Source organism: Vigna unguiculata, chromosome 4, assembly GCF_037176805.1.
Source record: "Vigna unguiculata cultivar grain cowpea cultivar isolate G323 ecotype 2 chromosome 4, ASM3717680v1, whole genome shotgun sequence".
Classification (NCBI taxonomy): Eukaryota; Viridiplantae; Streptophyta; class Magnoliopsida; order Fabales; family Fabaceae; genus Vigna; species Vigna unguiculata.
In genome coordinates this window covers 44,849,275-44,875,955 of record NC_140795.1, presented here as the reverse complement: position 1 = coordinate 44,875,955, position 26,681 = coordinate 44,849,275, and the positions used below count along the sequence as shown (strand labels likewise).

At 32.2% G+C, this 26,681-nt stretch overlaps 4 protein-coding genes across 9 annotated transcripts; 2 read left to right on the top strand and 2 right to left on the bottom strand.

Annotated features, from left to right (window-relative positions):
* Nucleotides 1-5,612: 5,612 nt before the first annotated feature.
* On the bottom strand, nt 5,613-12,797 carry LOC114181820 (putative FBD-associated F-box protein At5g22720). 6 transcript variants are annotated; one of them, XR_003603936.2, is made up of 6 exons: nt 11,395-12,351; nt 11,050-11,252; nt 8,429-8,550; nt 7,371-7,563; nt 7,168-7,298; nt 5,613-6,420 (listed from the first exon to the last, which is right to left on the bottom strand). XR_003603936.2 is itself a non-coding variant. In XM_028068396.2 (4 exons), exons 2-3 carry the CDS (start codon nt 12,313-12,315, stop codon nt 11,079-11,081), a joined length of 1,095 nt encoding a protein of 364 aa, XP_027924197.1. In that variant the 5' UTR covers nt 12,316-12,373; nt 12,611-12,797; the 3' UTR covers nt 8,819-9,173; nt 11,050-11,078. The 6 variants fall into 6 exon arrangements, 2 of the variants coding, with proteins under 2 accessions (XP_027924197.1, XP_085528639.1); XR_014994550.1 differs by having other exon boundaries at nt 7,168-7,563; XR_003603932.2 differs by having other exon boundaries at nt 5,613-7,298.
* Nucleotides 5,871-7,680, top strand: LOC114181819 (cytochrome P450 736A117-like). The gene is made up of 2 exons (XM_028068395.2): nt 5,871-6,824; nt 6,965-7,680. Exons 1-2 carry the CDS (start codon nt 5,871-5,873, stop codon nt 7,574-7,576), a joined length of 1,566 nt encoding a protein of 521 aa, XP_027924196.1. The 3' UTR covers nt 7,577-7,680.
* Nucleotides 12,798-16,582: 3,785 nt separating the features above from the next.
* On the bottom strand, nt 16,583-17,887 carry LOC114180886 (uncharacterized). Its single transcript, XM_028067178.2, has 3 exons — nt 17,778-17,887; nt 17,412-17,669; nt 16,583-17,339 (listed from the first exon to the last, which is right to left on the bottom strand). Exons 1-3 carry the CDS (start codon nt 17,885-17,887, stop codon nt 16,583-16,585), a joined length of 1,125 nt encoding a protein of 374 aa, XP_027922979.2.
* Nucleotides 17,888-20,016: 2,129 nt separating this feature from the next.
* On the top strand, nt 20,017-25,910 carry LOC114182490 (protein phosphatase inhibitor 2-like). Its single transcript, XM_028069365.2, has 5 exons — nt 20,017-20,132; nt 20,660-20,729; nt 23,549-23,661; nt 24,000-24,185; nt 25,415-25,910. Exons 2-5 carry the CDS (start codon nt 20,725-20,727, stop codon nt 25,651-25,653), a joined length of 543 nt encoding a protein of 180 aa, XP_027925166.1. The 5' UTR covers nt 20,017-20,132; nt 20,660-20,724; the 3' UTR covers nt 25,654-25,910.
* Nucleotides 25,911-26,681: the final 771 nt, after the last annotated feature.

The window sequence follows — 26,681 nt, the reverse complement described above, 5'->3', positions numbered from 1 at the left end:
ACTATGGTATCCAGATAGCGGTGCCTCACACCATGTCACAAGTGATCCATCAATCTTTTCATCTCAAAACTCCTATACTGGTAATGCACACATATTATTAGGCAATGGTTCAGGTTTGCCTATTTCTCACACTGGCTCTGCCATTATGTCCTCTGATAATCACAATGCACGATTTATTTTGAAAAACATGTTACACGTCCCTAACATTACAAAGAATCTTATAAGTGTATCTCAATTTGCACGCGATAACAATGTGTTTTTCGAATTTTATCCTGACTTCTGTAATGTTAAACACCAGGACTCCAAAATGATTCTACTTCAAGGAAGAATTAAAGACGGGATATACGTCTTTCCTCCTCTTCAGTCAACTACCTCACGCACCATGCTACCCACCATGAACTCCACTGTAAAAAGTTCTAATACTTTTGCTCTATGGCATGCAAGAATGGGACATGCTTCCCACAATACTATCAAACATATTCTTCACTCTTGTAATCTGCATATTAACAATGTTTCTGAATTTTGCAATGCATGTGCGGTTTCTAAAATTCATCAACAACCCTTCCCCTCTTCCACCATTATCTATACTACTCCTCTTGAACTTGTTTTTGTAGACATATGGGGGCCTTCGCATGTTAATTCAATTTCGGGTGACAGATACTATATCTCTTTTCTTGATGCTTTCTCAAAATACACTTGGATTTATCTCTTACATTCTAAATCTCAAGCTTTTACAATGTTTTTAAGATTCAAAATCTTTATTGAAAATCAATTGAATCTAAAGATCAAAGCCATACAAAGTGACAATGCTAAAGAGTTTCAGGTTTTTGATAAGTTTCTTGCAGCTGCTGGCATCGTTCACCGTTATACATGTCCACACACTCATCAACAAAATGGCTCTATTGAGCGCAAACATCGACATGTTGTTGAAATCGGTCTTAGTTTACTTGCATATGCTGGTCTCCCTCTTAAATATTGGAATTATGCTTTTCTCAGTGCTACACACATTATCAATCATCTTCCAACACGTATTTTGAATAATAACACACCACATCATACTTTATTTCACACAAATTCTGATTACAGCATGTTTCACATATTTGGTTGTTTATGCTTTCCTTTACTTCGCCCTTTTCAAAACCACAAATTCAATTTCAAATCATCTGGTTGCCTATTTCTTGGTTATAGCTCTAATAGAAAAGGATACATATGTTTACATCCCTCAGGAAAAATCTACATCTCACGTAATGTTTTGTTTAATGAGCAAATGTTTCCTTATAAGACTACACCCAATCCCTTTGAACCTTCTGATTGTTCGCAACCCGCTACCTCTCTACCACCTTCGCTAATTGTTCTTCCCTCAGAAAAATCTTTTACCCCTCCGCCTCACCCTGACCATTCTAACAACTCTTGTTTATCTTCCACTCTTTTTTCCTCTCCAAACACCATTACTGAGCCCAACACAAACACCTCCCTTGATACCTCTAATCCTTCTTCAGCCTCTGCACCTTCTCAAATAGATGACAGTAATGTTCCCTCACCTCCCCCACCTTCAAACATCCATCCAATGAAAACCAGTGCGAAATCTGGTATTTTCAAACCCAAAAGCTTTCAAACCATTGTCACCAATCCTGTGCCTACTTCTGTCAAAGCTGCTCTCACATACTCCAATTGGTATCAAGCTATGAAAGTTGAATTTGATGCTTTATGTGCTAACCATACTTGGACTCTTGTTGATCCCCCACCCGGTTCACATGTTATTGGTTGTAAGTGGATTTTCAAAAATAAATATAATAAAGATGGTTCTCTGGAAAGACGCAAGGCACGTCTAGTGGCTCAAGGCTTTAATCAGGTTGAAGGTTTGGACTTCACTGAGACTTTCAGTCCTGTAGTCAAACCAACTACTATTCGTATTGTTCTTTCTTTGGCAGTTTCCGCAAAGTGGCCAATTCATCAACTTGACATCAACAATGCTTTTTTGCATGGTGATTTGCAAGAAATTGTATACATGAGTCAACCACCAGGATTTGCATCCAATACTTCGCAGGTCTGTCTTCTGCGTAAAGCTTTGTATGGCCTTAAACAGGCCCCACGTGCGTGGTATCATAAGCTCAACACAACACTTACTCAGATGGGTTTTTCATCCTCTATCAGTGATGCTTCATTATTTACACGCTTTCATAAAGATTCTATATTACTAATTTTAATCTATGTTGATGATATTTTGATCACAGGAAACAATGCCACACACATCAAATCTTTGATTTCAACTCTTCACAGTCAGTTTGCTTTGAAAGACCTTGGTTTGCTCAGTTTTTTCCTTGGCATTGAAGCACACTGGTCACCCACAGGGGCTCTTCATCTAACTCAAACAAAATATACTCAACAGATTCTAGATAAAGCAAAAATGCTTGACGCCAAACCACAACCGTCGCCAATGATTTCTTCTTTAAAACTTCTTGCTGATGCTTCAACAGCCTTCTCCGATCCCACTCTGTATAGACAAATCGTCGGAGCTCTTCAATATCTTACGTTCACCAGACCTGACATCACCTTCTCTGTTAATAAGGTGTGCCAGTTTATGCACAATCCACAACTACATCATTGGCAAGCTGTGAAAAGAATTCTTCGATATATAGCAGGCACTCAGTCCCATGGCATTCGCTTCTCTCCATCCTCTTCAAAATCCTTACAAGCTTTCACTGACGCAGATTGGGGTTCTGACCCAGACGACCGTAAGTCAACATCAGGTTACTGTGTTTATTTTGGCAACAACATTGTCTCGTGGTCATCCAAGAAGCAAAAAGTGGTCTCCCGAAGCTCAACCGAAGCAGAATATCGAAGCCTTGCATCCGCAATGACCGATATCTCATGGATACAGTCCTTGTTACATGAACTTCATGTTGTTGTTCCCACTCCGATCATACACTGTGATAACCTTGGAGCTGTTCTCCTCACAGCCAATCCAATAATGCACTCACGAACAAAGCACTTTGAATTAGATCTTCATTTCATACGTGATAAAGTGAAACACAAACAAGTCTTTGTTCGTCATATCCCAGCGCGGTTCCAAATTGCAGACGCTTTTACTAAACCCATTTCTGGATCTGCTTTTCATGACTTTCGTCAGAAACTCACAGTGGTTACTGTCTATCCACCATGAGTTTCCGGGGGGATGTTAAGTAGCTTTTGTTAAGTCTGTTATAGTTAGTTTAGTTTTCTGTTATTAGTTGTATAAAACTTACAACCCTTTATATAGGGTTCTCCTCCTTTCTCTTGAATATACAATCACCTCAGAATATTACCATTCTATTTTTCTTCTTCTCTCCCATAAGTCTTACACACATGATCCAAAAATTAGTGATAGTATACTCTTTCAAATATTTCCACAAATAAAACATTTTTTTTTGAAAATCAAATTTTAAATTGTAATTAAAAATAAATTGAGAAAAACAAATCAAAAACCGATAACTCAATTTTAAATTGGATTTTAAACCTTTTTTTCTTTTTCATTTAAAAAAAAGATTTTTGGAAAAAATATTTAAAAAAATAACATAGTTCGAAATTCCACGTCCAGAAAACGAATTCTAATCTAAAAATAATATTAATTGTGTAAATATTTGGAATAGTATGGTATGAGTAATTTTTAAGTACATGCATGTTATTAGGGTGAAAGAAACGGTTAACATTACCAAATGGATTGTACATATTTTCTATTCTTAAAACATAAAACTTACTTTGGCACATCAATTACAGAAAGTTCTGGGTTCAAATATTTAGGGTTTTTTAAACGAAACAACTTTAGGGTTTTTGTTCAACTTTTGTGTTTATTTCTTTTATTGCCATTGTTTCGTAGTTCTTTTTCTACTTTTTCAAACATGACAATATATAAATTTAAACTTAATAAGGAAAAAAAAACTCGTAAATAATATGTTTAATTAAGTATTTATGTTATACTTTTTGTCAGGAAAATATAGAACATCGAATAAAATGGAAAAGATTATCACTATATAAACCAAAACAATTGAAAAAAATAGATTGAATAGATACTGTTGCATGAAAGATTACTTAAGAAAAAAGAAAAGAGAAACAGAGTTCTAGGAAAATTGAATTTAGGAGCTTCTTATAATATCTAGAACTATGAAGAATTTTCTATTAATGGACGTAATCTCTAAATATTATGGAACAAAAGACTACATGCGTGCTGTCTTTGGAAACAAAATCTAGAAAAGTATCCTCCATACATACTTTCATAATCACCACATGTTCGTCCAGACACAAATTGAAAATTATGGAAACTCGTGTTAAGAAATAAGTGTACAAATTCTTCGTTGACTTTCTTTCTGTCTTTTTTAATCGGACAAATTGATAATTCTCTTACGAAAATTATGGAACCGAAGGTAAAGATTAGAGATATCAATGAGTTTTAATTCGTGAGATTTTGGTTTATCATGACTTTAGTCTGATTGGATTAAACAATATTTAGCTTTTTAAATATGGATCAAATTGAACTAATTTTTAATTTATTTGTATGCTAATTGACATTTTAATTTTTAAGTATTATATTTATAATAATGTTTGGTAAAATATGTGAATAATTTGATCGCACCATTATTAAATAATGAGTCAAATCAATCCACTATATAATAAATATATATAAATAAATAGAAAAAATAAAGTATCTTTAAGTGAGTTAAATAACTAGTCTACCGATTTGTGGTAAGCTAAGTTGACTTACCAAAAGGTTTCAAAAAGCGAGTCGGGCTTAGCTTACTCATTTTTAACTCAAACTATAATGAGTCAATCTCTATATGAAGTGGATTAACTCACTATGACACCGGTGATAAGATTACTACTATTACTCAAAGTAATAAATTAATTATTTTTCAATAATATGATAATAAATGAGAGAATGAATAATTGATTAGTAAGCACTACAAAAAAATGTCTCATTAACAACTAATTTTAATAATCAACAATTGTTAGGTACTATAATGACCAATTTAGATATTAATTTATTAAATAAAAAATTATTGGTTACTAAAATAGTCATTATTACCAATAAAAAATTGTAGTTGATCTCTAAATTGGTTTCTATAGTTTAGTTACCAAGATTTTATCTATCAAATGAAATTGGTCACTAAATATTAGTTACCAAAGTTTTTGCTATCAAAGGAATTGTTTTCTAAATTAATCTCGAATTAATTAGTGACAAATTTACCAACCAATTATAATTTTTTATTCATAATAGTAATTATTGTAGTAACCAATATTTTTTTATTTTGTAAATTAGTATCTAAATTGATTATTATAGTAACTAACAATTTTTAATCAACAAAAATTAGTTATTAGTGAAACATTTTATTGTAGTAAAGAATATCTCCCATGTAATTAAGAAGGTTGATTGATGTTAAACACCCTTATATCTTTAACCTTGAAGCATGAAGCATGAGTTTACTTGGTTGGAAATTCGGTCTAAGAAGTCTAGGGATAAAAAAGTTGAACATCGTATAAAATCATAAAACTTATTTATATAAAATTTTAAATTGAAATAGTATCAATTATAGATTCGATTAATGTATCAATAATATGGTATCTCATACTCATTATACTAATCAAGCATGAACTTCAAATTTTATTTATTCCATGTCCTAACAGAAAATTAGGTCGTTAAATTTAGGTAGGATATTAATCATCCCTAAATTCAAAAACAAGAAAATACATGCATGCTGAGCTATCGTGTGTAAATCATTAAACGTATACATATTTTTCACAAATACACGTATCTTATTAATGCATGATGACTTCCAACGCTTATAAATACCTCATTCTCTGCATTGCTAATTAATTACACAGCAAATTAAAGAACAATGTCCACTTCTCTGCATGAAAACTCTTCAATCTGGTTTTTCCTCCCAATCGCTACCTTAATCATCCTCTTTTTACGTACTGTCATCAATCTTTTAGCCAAATGTAATCATAATTTCAGTTCTTCAATGGCCAGAAAAACCTCACCACCATCTCCTCCAAAGCTTCCAATAATAGGAAATCTCCACCAACTTGGCACTCTCACTCACCGCACTCTCCATTCCTTTGCTCAAACCTATGGCCCTTTGATGTTACTTCACTTTGGGAAGGTGCCAGTTCTTGTGGTCTCAACGGCTGAGGCAGCTCGTGAGGTTATGAAAACCCATGACCTTGTTTTCTCCAATAGACCACATCGTAAGATGTTTGATGTCTTCTTGTACGATTCCAAAGACATGGCATCTGCTCCATACGGCAAATACTGGAGGCAGATAAGGAGCATTTGTGTGTTGCATCTTCTCAGTGCAAAAAAGGTTCAATCCTTCGGTGCAGTGAGGGAAGAGGAGATCTCCATAATGATGGAGAAGGTTAAGCAGTGTTGTTGTTCTGAGATGCCTGTGAATTTAACTGAATTATTTTGTACAGTCACAAATGACATAGTGTGTAGAGCTGCTCTCGGAAGGAGATACAGTGGAAGAGAAGGGAGGAAGTTCTGGGGGCCAATGAATGAGATGACGAAGCTGTTGGGTGCTCCGTTTATAGGGGATTATATAACTTGGCTTGATTGGGTGGGAAGAGTTAATGGAATGTATGGTAGGGCAAAGAAAGCGGCTAAACAGCTTGATGAATTTTTTGATGAAGTTGTTGATGAGCATGTAAATAGGAGAGGGCATGATGTGCATGGTGATGATGATGATGATGAAGAACAGAATGATTTGGTGGACATTTTGCTGAGGATCCAAAAGACAAACTCCATGGGGTTCCAGATTGATAAAACAATCATAAAGGCTATAATCCTGGTACGTAAGATTGAAGAGTTTCTCCAATAGACAACCACTGTATAGTTTCTAACAAAATCTTAATACATGTTGAGTTTATTTTCCTTCATGGAATTTGAAAGTAGAGAATGAAATTGACAGTTGATGGGTATTTGTTTCAGGACATGTTTGTCGCAGGCACTGAAACTAGCTCAACAATCCTAGGATGGATAATGACAGAACTCTTAAGGAACCCAAGTGTGATGCAGAAGCTAAAAGATGAAATAAGGGATGTGGTTGGTGGTAGAAGTCACATAACTGAAGAAGATATAGGTAGCATGCATTATTTGAAAGCAGTGATTAAAGAAAGTTTTCGATTACATACCCCAGTTCCCTTGTTGCTTCCAAGGGAATCCATGGAAGATGCGAAAGTGATGAACTATGAGATTGCAGCAGGAACACAGATAATAGTTAATGCTTGGGCAATTGCAAGAGATCCTTGTCATTGGGAGAAAGCTGAAGAGTTTGAAGCAGAGAGATTCTTAAAGAGTTCAATAGATGTGAAAAGACATGATTTTGAAGTGATACCATTTGGAGCAGGAAGAAGGGGTTGTCCAGGAATAATGTTTGCCATGAATGTGATTGAGTTGGTGATAGCAAACCTTGTTCATCAATTTAATTGGGAAGTGCCTAGTGGAGTAGTGGGGGATCAGACATTGGACATTACTGAATCTGCTGGGTTGACCAGTCAGAGAAAATTCCCTCTCATAGCAATTGCATCCTACCATGCATAAGATGATGTTAAAGATAAACACAGTAAAATGTAGGGTTATGGTAGGTCGGTTTATCTAGTTCTTGTTATTTTGTTATTGCATCTCAATTTCCACGTGTAAGACATATGTATTAAATTGAAAGCGATGGACATGAATTAGATTTTTTAAAATCTAATGCAAATTCATACATCCATCCATATAATTAGATCAAATTTTAGATCCAAATTTATTTTTGTTATAGAATAAGTTTGAATTTTTTTAAAAATCTAAATCCAAATTTAAGATCAAGTTTAGAATACAAAATTCATTTTCTTAAAAAAAATTAAATTAAATTTTCTAAAACTTATGTTGTAGCCTGATTCAACTTGACTCAATCTTTGGTTCAGTCCAATCAATCTTGATCCTTAGCTTCGATCTTTGTTTTGGGTCAGTCCTTCTCAACATTCAGTCTAGTCCAACTAAAAATTTAGATTAAAATTTTGGGTTAGATATATAGATTTTCTGTATTTGAAAATCAATATTCAAAGAAATGATACTCAATCCACAAAATTATAAAATGTAGATCAAATTGAAATCCAAATTTAATAAAATGAAATTTAAATAGATTGAATTTGTAATGAAATGAATTATAAATGAATTCCATCGGAACAAAAGTGAATCAAATCAAGAAAAGTAAAGAAAAAATTATTTATGTTTACTGAAATGCAATATATCATTCAAACTAAAGAAAAAAAAAAGTTATTATCCATAATGTCTTTGGAAAAAGAAATCTACTATTTATTTAAAATATAATGATTTTGATATTTTAAAATATACTAAATTATTTTAAAAGTACACACCAAAAAAATCAATAAAAGAATCTGATCTAGCTACCTTAGGTGGAAGGAGAATCCTTTGATAATTGCAAGCCTTAGACGGACTCTGAAAGTTGATCTTGTTGCTTCCCAAAAGTGAATGATGTGAGAGTACGGTGTTCCATGTAATGCACTTCGATGCTTTTAGGGTACATGTGTCATAAATGTGTGATGCAGTGAACGTTGACATCAAAAGTGTGACCGAGTCTAAAACATTATATGCTTTCACTATATTAATGCATCTGATTATCACAGAGATAACCAGAAGTGCTCAATTCAGATGTTCATGCTAGGAAAATATTTCTCACAGGGACTATTTACTGTGAGTAACCAATCACATACATGTCTCAGCAAATGATAGAACATCATAAACAAAGTCCTCACTTGCTTTTAGTAAGTTCCTCAGGAATTGATAAGACATGGTAAACATACTCATCATTATAAAATTGACATGAGTTCAAACAACAACCGCAAAGTCTAGTAATTCAGTTACATCCAAACACTGGTAGAGGCATGATACACAGAATTGGCTCATCTATTTACATTCAAAAGGAAAAAGAGTGGCAGGAATTGCAATTGGACTATTAATATTATCATTAGCATATCCTTTCATCCAAAGATTCAATAGCTAATAGACCTTAAGAATAGCACTCTAATAGCTTGAGCTATAGAAGACATCATAAGTGGCCTGGATACAGCCACTTCAATTATGATGGTCAAAGTCTGTGTTGTCCTTACTAAGATATTTTGATATTTTGATATCACTGGAAAACAAAAGAACCAAAAATATTAGTCTAAGTGCTCAATAAGAGTACCTTCTGTAAATGGAAAAAAAAATGGTTTCAACCATGTAAGTAGATATAAACATAAAATGTATGCTTATGAAAGAAGATTTTTGAGTAAAAAATAGTGAAAATTAAACCAAAATTCTTGCTCAAGCATTTTAATCATGGCATGAATCGCAATTCCATTTATCTTCCAAGATTTACATAGTTTGTTGCTCAACTACCATGTTTTTTGGCATAACATTCTGACTAGGTACCACAAGATAGCAAATATTTATACAGAGTAGCAACCTAGATGGCTAGAAAGTATAGCAGTAGCAAATGGTTCTTTTCAAAAAAATCAGTGTGAGTTTTTCTGCTCGACATATCAGTTTAATATCATCCACCATATCATGTTGGAGTCTAAATTTATTATGTAACAGAAAATAGTATGAAGTCATGTTTAGACTCCAAAATAATCATGCTTCTTGTGGCGCCTGTGATGGACTGTCCAAATTAAATTTTCAATCACAACATGGTATACAAATAATATATTATAATCACAAACAAAATGCAGAGAACAATAAAATCAAGTTCGGAATTTAAAATAAACTAAGGACGAGAAACTAGGCAATTCACTTTCATGGTTTGAAACATCAAACTTCAGTTTTTTAGCAGTATTATCCTCTGTTCAAACCGGTATATTCAAAATCCTCAAATATGCAAAATAAAACGATTTCGCGCAAAACTCTGTAAATTTTGTAAAGGAAATGGTGAAAACAAAATTTTTGTTATTAACGCCATCCCCTTTTCAAAATCATGAAATCTATAACACAAGAAATAAGGAAGTACTTCTGAAATTATTAGTGAAAACAGATCAGCCAACATCACAATAGACACCGCGAAACAAAACTTCACCAAAAAGCGGAAATCCAAATTCATCCACATGCTACTAGTTATAGGTGAATCTTACTGCATAACCAAAAGCACCAAAAAAAAAAGGAAACAACCATGCCTATCCAACTGCATCTTATTCTACATTTACTAATTGTCTGATAAAATATTGCAATCATTAACCTATGAAACTACAGGGGTTTTATTCTGTCATATTAAATCTAGATTATAGAAGTTTCCATGATTTCTTTTCTATTTTGAAGAACTCCCTCTAGATCTTACTGAAATGCTTTCCAAATAGTCGTATCTACACCTTCCTTGAAACCAAACCCAAAATATGAAATTGAACATAATTATGCTCAAGAATATTCTAGCCTGAATGACAGAAAAGCACGATATAATCCATTTTCATTAAATAAAACTTGACAATTATGCAGCCTATAACAACAGCAAACAAAGAAACTTCATATTCATCAGAATATTGAGCAGTCTCTTTGGTTTTCCCCCCTTTCAACCGTTCTTTCTCCAAGGATGATTAAAACTACAGTAAATATATTTATATAACAACAAAATCTCAGAGATAGTTCAAATAAACCGGCACTTAATTATATTAGTTGTAATTTAAAATGCATCAAAACAAAAAACCTTTTTTCCTCGTGCATTCTCAATTCATTATCCCCCCACTAATTCTTAATGGATAAAACATCATAAGATATTATCTTTCCCTAGCCTGCATAAGGCAAATAGGGAAGATATTTGAGGTAAGAGTGAGAAATAGCATGTATCATACAGCAATGCCTAAAAATTGTCATCTGCAAAGCCAAATATAGGAAAAAACAAGGCTACAAGGGGGCAAAAAGGACCTCATAATATAGAAATTTTTTTACTTGCTGTGGCTCTAAGAATTGAGAATAGGCAGAGTATCAGGAAGAGAAGGAAACATAAACGAAGCATGAACTGAACAATATGTAAAACACGCTACCTGAAGATTTAAGTGTGCATGGATATCACTCAGCAATTTATAATATCCACTTTAGCAAATGGGGATTTTTGAAGTAAGTATTCTACTATCCTGCCAACTCCCTCATCAGATATGTTTGTCGAAGATTTCATTTTCAATTTCAACGACTTCAATTGAACAAAACAAGGAATTTGAGTAATCATTGAACCAGAAGTTGAGAGACCCTGCATAACGAAAGTTGATTGGAGACACACTTTGAAAGATAATTTGAAAAGCAAGATTGACTAATGGAATTTGGCACATGGAACAAATAAAGGACAATATGAAAAGTAAAATACAATGGAAAAACAAAATAAAGTAACTTACATGTAAAAGAATCTTAAGGGTACTTGAAGAGAGTATCATTATCTTTACATAATCAGCAAGCACTTGCAGCAGACCTATAAGGGCTGAATATGTCCGTTCAAAATGAGTATGAAAATAAGCTTCACAGTCAATGCTTACTTGTTCGAGATAACAAAGTCTGCATGCAGAGAGTTGGTGAAGAGGATCACGCATCACATTAAGATATCTAAGGTTTGGAGTGGAAAGCGCGAATTTGTAAGGTGCTTCTTGAATGGTACTACCAATGGTCAAACTAGAAAGGTTGGAATTACATATACAGAGGAATTTCACACCTTGGTGCAAGTTAAAACGATCAAGAACCAAAGTATCCAACATGTGACAAGATGAAAAGGGCTCAGCACAGTCACTTTCACTTGCAGTAAAAGTGACATGCTCAAGATGCAAGCTTTTCAATGCTGGCAACTGCAAGGAACTTGGAAGTTGGGTCATCCAAGGTACAGCCCAAATGGAAAGCTTGAGATATGTCAAAGATGAACAAGAAAACATACTAGGGTGCAACCTAAAACCAAGTATAACACTTAAATTAACTTCAATTGTCAATTGCTGAACATCATGAGACACAGCATACACCATAATCCTATCCAGAAGTTCATGATCAATGCAGCCTTTACGCCTCAAATCTAGACTATGCAGTGAAATAGAGTTGTCTCGATTGGAAATAACCCAAGACACAAATTTGCTGAAATGTGTAAGATTGGTAAAATCTGAGGAATTCAAAGCCAAATCAGTTAGGTGTTTCCAAAGTTCCTTCCATCTTGAAGACAGGACACAAGTCTGAACAGCCTGTTTCATGCTCATAAATTTCATTATATGAAGTAAGACAAAGTCAGGCATGTCACTGAGCCTGTCCTTGTCCTCTTTTCTATCTCCATCACTCCGCATTTTTTCCGTCTTCAACTTCAATTTCCCCTATGTCCCTTTTCCTTCCACCACACCTGATCTAAGAAATTCAAACTTGTCACAATTTCACCAAAAAATTGTCAACAAAAAAAAATAACAACTGTCAAATGTCAATACTAGGGTTGGATCTATCGAAAGAAAACCCTATTTGAAGTCAAGTACAAAATTTTTTACACATTCCATTTCCAACGAGATATGAAATTTTGGGATTGACGTTTTAGGATGACTGAATAAATACTATCCAAAATTATTGAGAAAGCAGGGAGTAAAATATTACCTTGTGCGGTGATTGGGGATTGGATCATTCAAATTGCAACACTTTGCCTTTGTGCTTCAAGTTTCGTCTTAATTCCGAAAAGTTTTCCGTTGGGGTCTGAATCGGTAGAAGATTGTGTGGTACAATATCTTTGTCTGGCGAGGGTGCGATTGTTTGTATTTTAGTAAGAGAGGAAAATAAAAATCTGAATGAGGCAAAAACAATTAATGAAAAAAGAAGGTAAAAATAGAGGTTATTTAAATAAATAAATATTTTATATTAGAAAAAGGATAAGGAACATATTTATTATTATCGTAAAAATAAAAAGAAGAAGTGAAAGAGAAAAAAAAAATGAGACAAATTAAAAGTATAATTTGTTTTCGTGGGAAAAAAAAAGAAAGAGCATGAATATAAAAAAAATATAATAAATTATTATTAATACTTGTATTATTCTTTTAACAAATTATATGGGACTAAATCCAAAATATAATCGAAGTGTTTGGAAATGTACTCTTTTTTTCATTATTTAATTTGAATGAACATAATAATAAATAAAAACCATTTATAACTATATTCTTATTTCTAATTTTGAATAAATAAATTAGTGAAACCTTTTATACAATCTCAATTTCATATATATATATATATATATATATATATATATATATATATATATATATATATATATATATATATATATATATATATATATGACTTAAGGTTTCCTTATAAATAAATCTTAAATGAATAAAGAATATAAAGTTTATAAATTTAATGATTATGTTAGCTTTTATGGATGTGTGATATTTTTTGGGGATGTGCTCACTACGAGGTGTGTGCTGAGATTGATATTTAGGATACTGTATAATTGAGTTGATGTATTATGTTAGTTTATTATATAGTTTCACTGATATCCAATGTATTAAATATTAATATACGATGAGATATGGTAGTATAAGATTTTTTAGAAAAACATGGTGTGATAATTTGCAGTTTGCATTGGTGCATTTGTTTACTAGGACGAGAAGTTAAATAACCAGAAAAACGAGTTAAAATATAGAAAATGAGATGCACAAGTAGAAAAATTAGAAAAAATTACACCTATGACTTTCTACTATTTATAGCAAACAAAGTTCCACATTATTTTTCTCAATCATACTCAATTAAAGAAGTATGTTAATTGATTCAAATTAAATAAAATATGATAAAATGTCTATTTTTTAACATGATAAATTATTGCAATATATAAATGTAACTAATAATTAAAAATTTATAAATCTATTATATTAGTTATAAGAGAATTCATTTTTTATATAATTTTTTTAATTTTACTCTTTAAATAACCATTATTTTAAATTAGAATAATTACATTTTTATTTTTATTCTTTAAATAATAGTTACCTGAATTTAGTTATTTTATAAATTAAAGTAATTATTTACCATTTTATTCTCTTAATAACTAGTTTTTTTTAAATTAAAATAATTATTTATGAAAAATACTATTTAATAATAAAAAACTATACAAATTATTTATTTTTAAAACTATTTTTAATAAAAATTATTTTATACTTTAAAAAGCTTTTTAGAATAAAAATAATTATATATATATATATATATATATATATATATATATTTCCACCGGTTATAATAAAATGAATGATTAAAAAAATTAATAAACTAAATTTAATATTATATTAATATATATTTTATATTAAAAAGAAATATTAAAATAATAATTAAATTAAAATAAAATAAATGAAATATCAATTAAAATATTCTTAAAAATTTTTAAAAATTTCTTTTTTTTTTCACTCATTTTCTTTCTATCTAAAAAGTATTATTCTGTGTTTATTTTCTTTTTTCTTTCTCTCAAATCTACTATCTAATACATCTTCACGGTTCTAATGTCTTATTGACAATAATACAACTAAAAGTTTTGATATTTTGTTAACAATGTTTTATATATTATTTGTTAAGATTGTTTTGATACATTTTTTTCATTTTAATAAGAATTTATCCATATAAATTGTATAATTTGTAGTATAAATGTATATATATTAAATATTAAATAGTTCATTTAGTCATTGAGTCTTTAGGTCTTAATATTGATACAATTTTTTTATGTAAAAATATTAATATATTAATTTATAACTAGTAGCATGCATAATAAGAATAGGTTTAAAATTTCAATAAGTAAGACGAAAAACTTTATCTATGTTCTATTTATTATTTAAATATATATATATATATATATATATATATATATATATATATATATATATATATATTTACTTTTAAAAAACAGATTAAAATTTATAATTAGCTATAAATAATATTTTAAAAGAGATAATGTTTTCAAAATAATAAAACTTAGTTATTTTAATATAAAAATGATAAATTGTTTTTTTTACTAACTCAGCATTTCTGTCCTATCAGTTTTCTTTCTTTCTCTTCTGTTCAATTGCTTTTGTTTTGCGTGTGAACTTATTTTGTTTGTACGTGTTATTTGATTTATCTATATGAATCTTTGTAATCATTTTAAGTGAAATTATTTGGTTGATTTTATGTAATTGTACTATGCTGTGGATTGAGATTATATGTGTTTGATTAATTTGTTATCGCAATGTGTACTTGTAAATTTGCGGTTAAATCATTCTAGAGGTCCATATTTGTAGCGAATTCTTAAGTATGTTCCCCAATTTTCATTTGATTCAATTGGGTTCCTAATTTTGAAAAACAGCAACAATTCAGCCATAATCGTTAAAGTTGCGTAAACGGTGTTTTTAGATGATGAAGTGGACAAGTAAAACGGATACGTGTCAGTGGTATTAAAAAATTCTCTGTAGCCTACATGTCAAATGTGAAATAAATTGATTGAAACCCTAAATGGATTCATCTTCTCCTCAACATCTTCTCCGTTGAACTCATTTTCTTCCTTGTAGTGATCTTCTTTCAACTGGTGCATTTCTTTCTTCATCTTCAAATGTCGCTTTGCCATTCTTGTTCCTCTTGCACTTATAATGGTTGGGAGAAGATGAACCCTAGTTTATCTTCACGTGGTGTTGGAGGATCGAGGAGTTTAGGTTCACAACCCATTTGCTACTGTGGAGAGAAATCAGTTTTAAGAACTGCGAAAACAACAAAGAATAGGAGGAAACAATTTTGGGGTTGTTCAAAATATAAGGTGAGAGAGGTTGAAGGTATGTTTTTTGTGTTTTTAAATGGTATATAGGATAATTGTTTTTCTAATTTTGTCGCAGAGTGGAAGTGAAGATGGTGGATGCAATTACTTTAAATGGTGGACTAAAGATGCCATTGAAGAGATTGGTAACAGTGAGAATTGTGAAGGAAGGGGTGAAATTTTGGTGAAGACTGAAGAAAGTGATGGTGATAGGAAAACGATTACTAACTTGGAGAAATCAGTTGCCATATTTGAGAAATGGATGAAGGTGTTGATTGGGATGGTTATCTTTGTTTGTGTGGTTAATGTAATTGTGCTATCAATGCTGATAAATAATGCATGATTAGTTGTTATAGTGTCCCTTGGTGGTTATAATTAGTTGTTTAGAATGCTTATTTCCATGTACTGTATTTATATTTGAGTATCAATGAATTTGGAAGTTATTTACATTTACTGTTTTAAGTGTATCTACATATGTTAATTTTAAATTTGATTCTGCATACAATTAATGAAAAGCATCATACTTGTAATTCATAATAGATTCCATATCAAGAGGTCTTGAATTCACGCAAAGTACATCACAAAAGTGATCCAACCACTGAGTCGCAATATCAAAATACAAAACAAAAGTGGTAGGTTAGCCACTCATTAGCAGTATTAAAAGATGTCTTCATGCAACGAAAGAAATTAAAAAAGTTCCAAAGTGACCTTAAAGGTTCACAGCTGTTACAAAACGAGAGCACAAAAAAAAAACCAACACATGTAGCTTCATGGCATTTGACCCCTTTTAGCATTCCGTTTCACTTTGGCATTTAATGCACCTCGTAATGGGGATGGGATGGTTGAGTTAGAGTTGGCTGTTGGGATGATTGAGGTGGAGGTGGTTGGTGGGATGGTTGAGGTGGCTGGTGGGATGGTTGAGTTGGAGTTGGCTGCTGGGATGGCAGAGGTGGAGATGGCTGTTGGGATGGTTGAGTTGGAGTTGGCTGGTGGGATGGTTGGGGCGGAGGTAGGTGGTGGGATGGTTGAGTTTGCTGTTCAGATGCATCAGTAGGTGTTGGCTGCTGGGATCCTTCAGTTGGACGTTGCTGTTGGGCTTCCCTTAATTGAGCCAGATGAATTTCAATTGCTTTAGGACAAGCCCTTCTATTGTGCCCAATTTGCTTACAGATACGACATGTTTTATGTAAACCACCTTTTCTCAGTCTTATTTCATCTCTTCTGATCTCCCATTGCTCTAATCTTCTTTTTTTCTTCGATCTGCCTGGTAAAATTTTCTTCGAGGGGGGTAAGACATCAGGGTATGGAGTTGTCTCCCATAAAGTTTGGCCATTGATAGGAAATATTATGGAAGTGTATATCTCTTCATAAGTGGACTTCCTAAAGACTGCTGGGATGAAGTCTTCTCCATTGAGGTTTAGAAACTTCATTGCAGACAGTGAATGGCAGCAGGGAATACCACTTATACTCCATTTTCTGTATGTGCACGATTGTTCGTCTATATTGACAACAAACATCTCCCCTAATTGCGAGATGTGCCTAACTTCAAATAATTTCTCTGCTAACCAGCTGCAATGACACATAAACACCAATAATTAAATAGCTTTCATTTTTTCAAATTAAACAAAATGCAATCCTTACCTAGGAATCCAATACTTTGTTAATTCTGACTCCTTCTCAAATCTGCTCATAATTCTAGGACAAATAGATCCTGATATTGATTGTATCTTCATTCTGTTTTTTGCCCACCTTCTCATCAAGTATACCCGAATATCCTCCAACATGCTTATCACAAGCTTAGTCCTTGTATGTAGCAATACACTATTGAAGGCCTCAGACATATTGTTTACCAAGGTATCAGATTGAGCCTTTGTGGTAAATCTTGATCTGGACCAATATCTAAGTACAACATAAATATTCGAATTATGATAGTATACAATCCCATTTGGTTGGAAATAAAATCATTGACCATTGAAAACAATGCAATGGAAATGGAAATTGTATTACGTGGGTGGGATTGCAATCAGATGCTTAAATGCATCTTCATTCACATCTTTTATATTCCTCATCTCCCATTCCCATGCTTGTGGGTGTGTGGCTGCAGCTGCTCTCCACATAAGACGTCTTGAACTTTTGGCTGGAAATTTCTTTCTAGAATTGGCATATAAGTTCCTTACACAGAAACGTTGATCAACTCTAGGCAGAAGTTCTTGTATGGCTGGTAGCAGGCCCTGAGAATATCATAACTTCAACTTCACACTGAACTCCATCCTCCCTCATCTCACCCTCAGCTTCAGCTTCACAGTTCACTTCAACATCCCTTAATTCACCATCACCTTCAACTTCACGCTGAACTCCATCCTCCCTCATCTCACCATCACCTTCAACTTCACACTGAACTCCATCATCCCTGATCTCACCCTCACCTTCAGCTTCACATTGCAAACCGTCACTTAAAACAACACAATATCAGCCTCAGTTCCCACTTCCCTTATCTCAACATCACATTCACCTTCACATTCAATACCATCTACTACAACAGGAACACTCTGATTCTCAACTTGAGGTTCACCCTCCTCCTGTGTGTCAGGTTCATCCGGATAATACTCCAGCATTTCAATGACTTGGGGTTCAAACAATGAGTGTTCCACAAATAAATGAACTTCACCATTCAGTCTTGCGATATTAAACATATGCAACGCACCACTGTCATCACACAGAAGCTGCAATCTATCATCCAATACTGAAGAACCTCCAACTGAGAACCATAATTTATTTTCTCCAACATACCCGAGCCTTTTTATCACGCTTAAAACAACAAAGTAGCTCCATATGTCTAGGTCGAACGATAACCTAGTACTTTCCCCATATTCATACTGCAACTTCCCATCACTTATGAATTTACCTCTATGGTGAAAAACCACCTTGAATTCCTCATCCATCACGCAAACACGTATACAGATAGATACATAAACCTATATATTAATCATATACCGACAAAAAAAATATGAAACATATATTAAATACATAACACACTGAAAAAGACACTACAACAACACCTTAAACATGGGGGACCACAACGCAAAACCATTTACACATGGTGGGCCAAAAAAAGCATATTTAAACACCGACAAACCACAATCAATACTCTGGTTCCCCAAACAACAAACATCAGAACATGCACCAAAAAATTTATTCCCAAATCCCCAAATTCTATAGAGAGAAACTCACCTTCTGCCCTTCTATTTAAAGCAAATCGCGATTCAGATGATGGAAAATCTCCAGTGCAATTCGATTCCAGCATATTCTTCCCCTTCTATTCTCTTCGCTTCTCTTCGTGCAAGAACCCTAGCTCGATGGTTTCCCCCAAATCAATTTCAAAACACAGTTGTCCTCTCGTATTCTTGTCCTTTTCTATTATTCATTTTTCAAATATAGTTTTTAAAACTTAATTATTAATTAATTCTGATCGAGCCACGTCAGTGAAAAACAACACCTCAGCATGTCCAGTCACTGTTCATTTAATAGTCAATGACAACCATTAACGGTTGTGGCTGAATTGTTGTTGTTTTTCAAAATTAGGACCCAATTGAGTCAAATTAAAATTGGGAGACCTACTTAAGAATTTACTACAAATATGGAACCTTAAAATGATTTAACCTAAATTTGCTCAATGTTAAAATAATATGATTTTTTAACTTTGTTTGCGCTTTGAAATGTCTTTTCAGTGTTTTATAGTCCTTTAATCTGACTGGTTTTGAATTAAAATTATGATATTTTAAGCAATTGTAAGTTTACTAAGTGATAATTAAAGAGAGGTCTAATTATCCATTTAAAACTCAAAAGGATCTAATTATTTTCAAATTTATTTATTTATTATTATTATTATTAATATTCTTATTCTTAGCAAATAACATCTATTATCTATTATTACATACAAAAAGTATGTATATTATTAATTTTACTTTTACTAATATAGTTTATTTTATAATTTTACATTTTACATTTTTATAAATATATATTAACAATAAAAAAAATTATTAAAATTATAATTATTTTTTATAAAATAAAAAACTTTTATTTTATTTTAATAATTTTGATAAAATTGAATTTTTTTAATTTTTTTTATAGAAGTGTAGATACTAGTTATTATAAATTAAATAATGTATATGAATATGTAATTTTATAAAATTTTAAAACCAGAAATAAAAAAATAGAAAAAAAAAGGGACGAGTTGAGATAATTTCAATGTGGAAAAAACGAAAAATTAGATGCCTTCATAGAAAACATGGTTTTGTTAAAATCACTTTTTTTCAACTTCTCACAGCTTAAAGCTCTCGCTCTTCTCCTTTCTTCTCCAAGGTACAACTCCTTCACTCGCTATTTGTTTTCCTATAAAATGGATTTTCTCTGTTCGTTTTATTCCGGTTTCGTTTTTCTTTTGTTGATGGGTTGGACTCCCTTAGTAACCCGCAACTTGATTCATTTCAATGAACAATTTTCAAACAGAATTTTCTAAAGGTTTTGTTTGTTAGGGATTCCTTTTATTCTCATTTTATTCAAATTATTCCTCACAGAATTCAATCAAAAATTGAAACTGTTTATTTTCGATCACGAAGTCTTTTCGCATTAATTTGTGGATTTTCAATTTGGTTGTGAAATTCAGGGTTTTGAACTTTTTGATTGTAAATGAAATTACCGTCCTTCCGGGAACTCGCACTGTTTTGTCTGTTTTCTAGTTGTTTAGACATATTCTTTTGACTTGTTTTGGAGGATGTTTTTATGTAGATTTTTCACTTTGGTATTTCTCCTTTAGATTATTTCCCCCCTTTAATTGTTTGTGGTCTTGAAGCTCAATAACTTACTGCAATAACATATGGTTTTCCCAGTTGATCAGCGACTCGAGGATTCTTTGCATACATCTGGTGTTTGAAGAGCTCATCTGTCTACCAAAATGAAGTAATGCAAGCAAAAATATATATGTTCATTTGCTTAGATAGTTTGTGACAAGAAAATTCTTAATCTCACTGGAATTGAATGGTCCTGCTTATTGCATGTTATATATCATGGAGAGATAAAATAAAGAATCTCTTCTTCTCCTGGGATAATGTAATCTGACTGTGGAAGTTTTACGAGGATAATAGTCTACTTTTTATGCTGTAAAATTTTTAGACTCAATTGATGAATGTGTGAGTTATTTAGGGCTAATAATATCTTAACAGCCCGCTAAGGCCCTTAAGGTTTTTACGTGAAGGTCCAAAAGTCTATCTGAGTTGTATTTGTGGAAAACTACATCAGAGAGGGAATGGGAAGTTAGTTATAGAGAGAGATATTTAGCCAAGTTTGTTATGAAGGAATGAGTGAGGAGGTTGGGTGTATGGTTTTTGGTGCAAATTCAGTTGTGGGTTGAGAAAGTCTCTTTGGGTTGGGGCAAATTATTCCTTTCTCATGTTTCTTTTCTTTACAGTATTAATAATACAAACACAGTATTCGGATAGTTATATTTCTTTCTTATCAGTATGAGCTGTTGGAAACAGTTAAACACATGTCTCAAAATGTATATTGTTAAAATAGAGGTCAAATACTCAGTTCATATATTTTTGTGCTTTCTGCTTTATTTTTTGGTTGATTAGAAAAGAAGCATGGATATATTTAAGGGAACACATCATAAATAAAAAATAAGAAGGTAGACTATGTTAAGCTGTAGCACAAGTTGTGGACACTTTTCCTTTTCTTAGGCCTAAAATACTGGGGAGGTGGCTTAGTTTCTCTGGGACATTTATTTTTGAAGTGGGAGGAAAGAAACACTTTTTGGTTCAACATTATTTATTGTGTTTCATTTTTGTTAGCATACAGCCTAACGGATATTTATCCCAATGCAAAATATTTTCCTTTCACGTTTCTTTCTTCGTAATACATGCAGTGACTTCCCAATGGGTAACTAGACACAGCCTATGTTAAGTTAGAATGAGGTTGTATAACATTTCAAAATCATTCTTTTCTTGGTCTTGAAATTTTCAGAAATAGAAAGTCCAAGGTCTATAGAAATAATGTTGTGTTGATTGTGAAGCCTGGACTGGACTGATAGGGTTGCTCCACTGGTTTTAGAGTTGTTTAGAAGCCACTTTGGGTATTGGAAGTTTGTGATTGGGTTGTTAATAGTTGTTCCTGTGGTGTCCTAAGCCTATTTTTATGCAAATTATTTTCAAGGTAAAAGGTGCTTCAGTTCAGATGATTAATTAATCGTGTCATTTTTATGTTTGGTATGATTATGATAGTACCTCCAATAAATAATGTCTATAGGAGGAGGAAAAGATTGGACCGCAGGGAATCAATGGGCCTTATTCAATGGTTTACAGAATATTAACTATATTTATGTAAGTTAGAGGGTAAGTTGTTATTGAAAAGAAGGGAAACCAAGGGAAAGTGGAAGCTTGTATTTTAGGAATTCATTACAAGGGAGAGCTTTGGATTCCTGGAGTATACTATCCTGGGAATTATAAAAGAAATCTATTTGTATTTCAGTATTTCACCAGATTGTTGGTATAATGTGCCAACCAAGATGGCTTCAGGCGGATCATAATAACCAGTGTTGAATTATATTTTTGTGGTAGATGCAACTGCTCAATTAGAAAACATCAGCATGCTGAGTGGCTTTGGTCCTTACTTGTTCTATAAAGGATAACTTGATGGTGAAGGAAATACCGTGAAAGGCCAGGAGAAGTACCCATTGTTGACATTCATAGAGAAGGATGGAAATGTGAATAGGAGACAACAAGACAATCTTTCCTTCCAAATTTCTTTATTTTTCAGTGTCACTTAGATGATTTGTGCGGAAAATGCATTAGCAGGAATGTAGTTGAAAAATAAAAACAACCTATCTTAAGTGATCTTGAATTTGTTACCATACTATTCTGAACATTGCAACCCTCCTTTTACCTTCAGGTTCTTCTTTATATATTTCGGAATTGAATCAGTAGATTGAGGTTGAACTTTACCCTTGGTCCAGTGTTATTTACAGAAAAGTAATGCTATTATAAACCTTGCAAACGAGAAATTATGCTAAATGACATTCTGTACCAGCCACAGATCCCTTTATGTTTAATTTCATATTCTTGGGAGTGTGACTGTTTAAGCAACAATATTAGATGGAGGCTTATGATTATATTTCTAACAAATAGAAACTAGTGCCAAAAGTATGGTGCAAAATATGAGTGTCTTACCAAAACCATTATCTTAATAAAGGTTATGAGGGAAAGTATGTTTGTATATGAATCACCAACCAAGTTATACGCATCTAGATCCCTCTTCTCTGTTTTCTTCCAACAATAGAGCTCTGATTTTCCAAATAACTCTCAGTCCACAGAAAATTTCTCAATGACTCTCGAGTCTGTTTTTTTTTTTTTTTTCTTTACGGAGAAAGCCTATTCAAAGGCAAAATTAAAGGGATGGGTAGATAAACGTGTTTGCATCGAACTGACATCAAACTAAAGGAAAAAAAGGGACTGACATTTGTGTGTTCAATTTCTTTTTTATTGTCTAAGAAATCTTCTTGATCAGACTTGAAGTTTTAAATGGATATTGCATGCCTGTTGAGTGAATGTGTGCTTATTGATTGAAAGATGAAAATGTTTGATGGAGCATTTGTACTTCCACCCTTTATCTACTGACAATATGTTCTATTAAGTATTCCATAGATCTGTTACAGTCCTGCTTTGAATCTCATCATCTTACCCTTTCTTATTGCTATGAATCTTCCTTTTGATATCTTGTTGTAGAGGACGTGTAAGGTGGGATGAGGCTAATATTGGAGAAATTGAGGCAAACAAACCTGTGAGGCAAAAAATTACTGAGCCCAAGACTCCATATCATCCTATGATTGATGATGACAGTATGTAAATATCACTTAAACTTCGTGTTTCTATTTTTATGTCTGCTTGTTAGGCCTTTCATACAAATAATTTATTGATTTTATTTTTAAGAGGTATATATGATTTCTAACTGTGATCTTGCTTTTATTCTTCTTGGGCTGGATATTAAGTATTTTAAAACGGTTTCATTTCATAGCTAAATTCAAACATTTATCTGGAGCTCAACAAGGTCTGGGTTGTAAATATGAAACATAGTAATCCAATTTTGTTGATATAGTACGTGGTTATGGTCATTTTTTAAATATAAAGCCAATGCATATGCAGCAACTTTTCTTCTGAAAGAACCTGCTTTTTTTAGGTTCTTTATCGCCTGTACGAGGAAGTTTTGATGCATGTATCGATGATAAAAATCGCACAATGCATGCTGAAGCAATATGGACTGCTCTGAATGATGTAGCCTCCAGTAGCCAAAAAGGCACTGGGCAATCTGGTGGTTGGACATCATCTGAGGACGAGTCTGAAGCAATGGAGCAAGATGATGATGGTATGGTGTACTATTATTTCACTTTCATTTGTTTACACATTTATTATATCATGTTTCTTTTTATTTTGATTGTTACTCTTGATGGGTGCTTGTGCTTCTCCTTTATGAGAACTTTAGTTTCAATGATTGATTTCTAATTCAAACAATTGAAATCTTTAAATAATTATGTAGTGTTATCTTAATTTGCGTATTTTAACATGTAAGGATTATAAAGTTGAGATGTCAGGTTGTTTCCTTTAGATCTGACGTTTATTATTTTATTCCTGTCTAGATAATATTGGAACCAGGGGTTCTGACAGACAATGTGGAATAGAGCTATAAATGAATTTGGTTGATGCTGCTTGTGTTTTTATTTTGTGTTGTTTTGTTTTAATATCATAAACATGTATATAAAGTCGCTTGTTACTGCTATAATTTTTTCTTATATTTCTAAATCAGAAACTATACGTATGTAAACATAATATTATTAGAAAATGGGTGACAATGTCATTTTGTCCTGGAAAAGTGGCAAATTGTGTTGTAACTTTGGTCTGTAGAAGTGTATGTTTTCTTAACTTGTTCTCCAAAAGTTTTAACTTTCTAATTAGTTTACCTTATATTCACAGTGAGCAAACAGTTTCATCTTACAATGGCACTAATTCGTATAACACATATTTCAGGAACCAAACCAATACATGATTACAAGTTGTTACTTTCATGGACCATATATATAATATTAACTTCAATTGGATTAACTCTACATTTTATGGAAGCCACCTTTTACAAATGCTTTTATACGAGTGAGTCATTTCTGGGTTGAACATGACAGGATTAATTATTTCTTATGCATATCATTCACACTGTCAGATCTTGAAGGTTTTTTTATCTTCATTGATGGTGACTAACTGGCTAATTGATCATGTTCTGCCCAAACTTGATAACTACTTCTGATACATTGGCCTGGGCAAAATGTTGGACTTAGTGATGGTTACTATAATATCCAATCATTATACTCTCTTAAATTTCAGTAAATTGTGTGGTAATGTGTTAGGATCTATTTATAGAATGAAAAGGCAAAAAGTATTGGAATCTTGTCATGTGTTTCTCTTACGAATGGAGTTTATTCCATTTGGATGAACATGAAAGCTTTTTTCCCTTTTTTCTCGGAGTAATTTATCGAGTAAATTTGCTGTAGTGTATTATTCTTCTAGTAACCTAACTTGACTTTTCCTGGTTGGCTATACTGTTAGATTCTGAAACAGATAGGAGCGTAAGTTTTAAAGAACACAGAAAGGCCCACTATGATGAATTTCTTAAAGTCAGAGAGCTGCGACAGAAGGGTTCTCTTCTTGAGGATGAAAGTGATGAGGACAGTAATTCTGAACGTTGTAAGGCGGAGAAATGTGAATCTTCTTCACTGAGTGATAGTGTTAAAGAGATGGAGATTAAGGGAAAGAAGTCTTCAACGTCTCCAGCTAATGGTTCTTAGATAGTTATCAACAAATAAAACCTGTCTTTTCGATAGTTTATTTTGTGGGTGGAGAAAAAGCTAGATGATTCCACTGTATTCTTGTATCATTGTATGTAAATAGTTTCTTTCTTGACCATGTTTATTTTGCACCGCTTACACTTTTTGTACTTGGTTTGTGATTTATTGGTGAATTTCGTCCTGGTTTTTCTGAGTAATTGAAGTTGGATTGTGAAAGGGAGGGTATAATCTTAAAGTTAACAACATTGCATTTCTTATTTCATTGTTTTTGTTGCAACTTGTGTGGGAGATTTATGCCCCAATTTATAAATCTATATCAGATTTGGAAAGCGAGTATTGATCATATTGAATTTGTGTATCTTTCATACATGTAAGCTTGTGGTTAAATTACATATGAAAATATAGTTAATTATACCCTAATTTATAATTGTAATTATATATGAGTACATATAAATATAAATATGATTAATAGAATTATGAGATTATCGTAATGTTTAATAGTGATTAATTGTCTTGTGGGCGGTCAATATTGAACTGTCTTTATAAAATATACAGTCTTTATAAATATACAAAATTATACAATTATTTTTAATTACTTGACATTTATTGTCAAAATTTTGATTTGTAGGCATAAATAGAAACATTTATAAATTTAGTTAGTCATGAAGGGAGAGGTTCTTAACACTCAAGTAGAGGATGATATCAAGGAGTACTATTAGAAATTTTTATATTATATAAGATTTTTTTTGTAAATCTGTTAAAAAAATTTACAGGAAAAGATTTTTTTCTGTCATTTTTCTTAAAAATTTTAATTGACAGGTAATTCCTTTGTGAGTAATCATTTCTTACAAAATTATAAAATTTGTAAGTATTTTTTATAAAATTTGTTGTGAAAGGTATTTAATACAAAATATTTTGCAAAAAAATTGGTAGTAATTTCTTGCAAATTTTTTTTCACAACAAAATTTGTAAGTATTTCCTACGAAAAAAATTTCAAAACAAAATTAGCAGGAAATATGAGTTTTTTT

Excerpts from the sequence above, each read along its gene's own strand:
- LOC114180886 (XM_028067178.2), bottom strand. The coding sequence starts at position 17,887 with ATGTGGAGAGCAGCTGCAGCCACACACCCACAAGCATGGGAATGGGAG. Across the intron at positions 17,670-17,777 it reads CTGATTGCAATCCCACCCAC|ATATTGGTCCAGATCAAGAT; the intron begins GTAATACAATTT and ends TGTTGTACTTAG. Across the intron at positions 17,340-17,411 it reads ACAAAGTATTGGATTCCTAG|CTGGTTAGCAGAGAAATTAT; the intron begins GTAAGGATTGCA and ends GTGTCATTGCAG.
- LOC114181819 (XM_028068395.2), top strand. The coding sequence starts at position 5,871 with ATGTCCACTTCTCTGCATGAAAACTCTTCAATCTGGTTTTTCCTCCCA. Across the intron at positions 6,825-6,964 it reads TCATAAAGGCTATAATCCTG|GACATGTTTGTCGCAGGCAC; the intron begins GTACGTAAGATT and ends TATTTGTTTCAG.
- LOC114182490 (XM_028069365.2), top strand. Across the intron at positions 23,662-23,999 it reads TCCTATGATTGATGATGACA|GTTCTTTATCGCCTGTACGA; the intron begins GTATGTAAATAT and ends TGCTTTTTTTAG. Across the intron at positions 24,186-25,414 it reads AATGGAGCAAGATGATGATG|ATTCTGAAACAGATAGGAGC; the intron begins GTATGGTGTACT and ends CTATACTGTTAG.
- LOC114181820 (XM_028068396.2), bottom strand. The coding sequence starts at position 12,315 with ATGCGGAGTGATGGAGATAGAAAAGAGGACAAGGACAGGCTCAGTGAC. Across the intron at positions 11,253-11,394 it reads CCCTTAAGATTCTTTTACAT|GGTCTCTCAACTTCTGGTTC; the intron begins GTAAGTTACTTT and ends TTCGTTATGCAG.